This window comes from Mchenga conophoros, linkage group LG11 (assembly GCF_057382185.1).
Source record: "Mchenga conophoros isolate Kocher_MC1m ecotype Shallow Benthic linkage group LG11, M_conophoros_male_GT1.1, whole genome shotgun sequence".
Taxonomy (NCBI): domain Eukaryota; kingdom Metazoa; phylum Chordata; class Actinopteri; order Cichliformes; family Cichlidae; genus Mchenga; species Mchenga conophoros.
The window spans coordinates 10,470,639-10,474,200 of record NC_140536.1 but is presented as its reverse complement, the minus strand read 5'-3'; the positions used below and the strand labels follow the sequence as shown (position 1 = coordinate 10,474,200).

Here is a 3,562-nt window from a genome sequence, read left to right as displayed (position 1 = left end):
TTATAAAAAAAAATAAACCACTTATAAGCATAAGCATAAGAAATAAAACTGAAGGCCGAAGAAAACTTGTGGGAGTTTTCTGTTCACCCCCTCTTTTCTTGAATAATGGTACGCTCCCTCCTTGCAATGGTCTGCACTGTGTTGCTGCGGTTGGTCTTTCCCTCTTGACGCGCAACGATTAGGAGGAGCGGAATGCTGGAAATACGTTTGTAATATATGGCACCTCTGGGAGAACGAGAGTTTTGTCTGTTTGGAAACCGGCAGCCGGAATAAGTAACTGGATGTAAAAAAAAAACGAAGAAGAAGAAAAAGAAGAAATAAATATTCTGGATTTGCTTGTTTTGCTAAGGAAAGGGGGGAAAATATCGTGTACCTCTAATGTTCCGAAAAGCCTGAGACTGGGAAGACAAAGAAACAGGATCGGAGAAGTTTGCCTGCTTCACTGAAATGTAGACTCATCCTAAACAAGGATGGTGTGGCGGTAGTTGTATGGAGTTGGAACTGGGGGCATTTTTCGAAAGGATAAACGTGGGAAACGGTGTTAGAAAAACTTTCCTTTGTTCCCCACACCGCGGACGAATAACGAAGCAGGGGTCGCACGCTTGGATTGTTTTAAAAACGATTTCCTTACGCACGCTCTGCGCACACTGATTTCCAAACTCCAAGAGGCGCATGTCAAGCACGTTGTGCGATAGTGACTGCGGAGGCACGCGAGGGAGACTCCGAAAGTCCGGCGTGATGTTTTTACTTTTCCTCCTCGCGATCGTGCCGTCCGGTCACGGGTGCCCGGAGGAATGCTTGTGCTCCTCACAAACTGTGAAATGCCAAAACAAGGACTTGGACAGGATCCCGCATTTCATACCAAACAACACCAAAATTCTATTTGTGTCAGGAAACAGCATTTCCCGTATTAGTGGGGACTCCTTCCCAACCCGCCTGGAGCTATTAACAGAGCTCCATCTCAGTGGGAATGAGCTGGAGTATGTGGATACAATGGCATTTAACAACTTGCCAAACCTTGTGTGGCTGGACTTGAGCAACAACACACTCCAGCATTTCAGTGAAAGCGCTTTCCCCAGTGACAATAAACTGCAACACTTGAACCTCAGTAGGTCTTTGCACAATCACTCCACCACAGATGAGCTTCTAAATTTCCTGCACAGCAGGAACCTCGTCCAGCTGACAGTCTTGGATCTGTCCAACAATGACCTTGTGATTCTTCCCAGTGATATATTCACTGGTCTTTCCAGCCTGGTCAGGCTCAGCCTGCAGAACAGCTCCATCATCAACATCCACAACGGGACTCTCAGAGTGCCCCCATTGCGTGACCTTGACCTGAGGAACAACAGCCTGAAAGATCTGTCCAGCATCATGATGGCAGAGTTCAGCCTTAAGCCCGACCTCCGCATCCAGCTGGCAGGGAACCCCTGGCATTGCAACTGCTTTATCGAGGACACGCTGATGTGGCTGAAGAACTCCACTCAGGTCGTCGACGTCCAGAACCTGACCTGCACGAACCCCAAGGACCTGAGACGCCAGCCACTTCTGCAGTTGGAGAAGTACGAGCTGAAGTGCTCGATGGAGATGAAGGGCGTGCTGGGGACTTCTTACGTGTTCCTGGGACTGGTGCTGGCCCTGATCGGTGTCATATTCCTGCTGGTGCTCTACCTGAACAGAAAGGGCATCAAACGGTGGATGTACAACATCCGGGATGCTTGTAGGGACCACATGGAGGGGTATCATTACAGGTATGAGATAAACTCTGACCCACGTTTGGCCAACCTGAGCATCAATTCAGATGTGTGAAGAGGGGGCGTACAGCGTGGCACCAGCCTGGGACCGTGTAGTGAGATAATAAATGACTTTATACTATTAAGATTTGCATGAAAGTCTTCCTCCCCCACACCCCATGATGATACTCAGACTTCGCACCTGTCGCCGCTCCTTTTTACCCACCCCTTAGTGACTTCCCCATCAGCCACTGCCGCATGTCCCGTACCAGTCACCTGGCAGCTGCAATGTCAGCAGCATTGTCTCTGTGTAACAGTGCATGGACAATGAGTCATGGGAAAGGGGTTTTCTGGACAGTTGCAAAGAGTGATATGTTCTATTTTTACTTTCCCCTAAAGGATAAACGAATGAAGGGAACTGACTTGTAACTAAAAGAATAGTTGGTGAAAACACACTGCCAGTCGTTGCATCCTTCTCGTAAAGCCTCAGCTGCAGACAAATGTTACACTGCTTGAGTTTGTTTTTTAAACGTGAACATGTGTAATACAGTATGCCTTCTTTTGAATGATTATAGTGCACACTGCATTAGCTCTTCGGATTTATTAGGTGGATGTGATTGCTCTTTTTTTTTTCTCCTGTGATGATATTGAGCTGAATAAAATGCCTCTGGATTGCTGGTATCTGTCTCGACTGAGGGCTTTTTAATTGTAAGACTGAGGAATGTGATCCCAAAGCTGTGATGAAGGAGTTCACGGGCACACACACACACTTACATTCCTGAGGCAGGGCCACAACTCGGCTAAAAACCACATGACAAACACTAAATCTCACTCCAGCTGTCAGCGAGCTCAGCAATGTGTGAAACGTTTGCACTTTTGCCACTTATAGTATCTCCAGGGTAACAGTGTACGGCTGTGTTCTCATTAACAAGCAACTTTCTGTGGAAAGAAGTCAAATTCTGATGTTGAATAGAGGACACGTCCTGAATTCAAATGAGCTTCTGTCTGCGGGTTTAAAGGTGATGAGAGTAGCCCAACTGTTATCTCCGGTCCAATTTACTTCACGCTGTATGTCTGATAAAGAACCACTGGCTCTGCTGTGACCCCGTCCCCTCCCAGAATAATGTCTGTGAGCCTGCACTGCAGCCAGAAGACTAATCTCACTACTAACAGCTCCTACCAGCGTTTACTGTAAGCATTTCAATATGCTCCAGCTGCAAAAACCCGGGAAAAAAATCAGTATTCGTGTCGCTCCATGGCACATGCAAATGAAGAAAAACCAAACCAGAGATGCTGGCGCTCATGGGGGCACACGGAGGTATTATGGAAATGAGCCCAAGCAGCTTTTCTTTTCATGTAACCCTTCTTTAGGTGAACTTGCATCCCTGGAAGTAAGTCATTAGTGTTTTTACTCATCTGTCAGTTGCTGTTGTATTGGGGGGAGGGTTATTTCTTTTTTTTCATGTTGTCCACTATAGTATGGATTAATAATTTAATAATGCGTGGTATTCCTTTGAAGGGATGCCATGCGTGTTGCCATCTAGCAGTACAAAATAATGATGTTTGTTGTGTCTGCATGCAGGAACAACTGTGAACTTCCTTGGCCTTTAAAAAAAGAAGAGATTACAGATAATCATCTCCCTATTCCTCAGTTTCTTTAATGAAGGGGCTCACGTTGCCCGCAGCATGCTATTTCCAGTGCACGCAGCGTGCCTCTTGCACAGATTTCCTTCACAGTTTTGCCAGGCCTGCGTGTTTCTGCACATCTGTGTGTTTCAGGGTAGGGGGGAAAAATAAGAGCTTTTGTCATCAGCTGCGGCTGCTGTAGTTGG

At 46.6% G+C, this 3,562-nt stretch overlaps 1 protein-coding gene across 1 annotated transcript; it reads left to right on the top strand.

Moving 5' to 3' along the window:
- The first annotated feature begins 166 nt into the window (after window positions 1–166).
- On the top strand, window positions 167–2,411 carry tpbg (trophoblast glycoprotein). The gene has a single exon (XM_085290858.1). The coding sequence runs from the start codon at window positions 673–675 to the stop codon at window positions 1,804–1,806; it is 1,134 nt and encodes a 377-aa protein (XP_085146984.1). The 5' UTR covers window positions 167–672; the 3' UTR covers window positions 1,807–2,411.
- The last annotated feature ends 1,151 nt before the right edge of the window (window positions 2,412–3,562 follow it).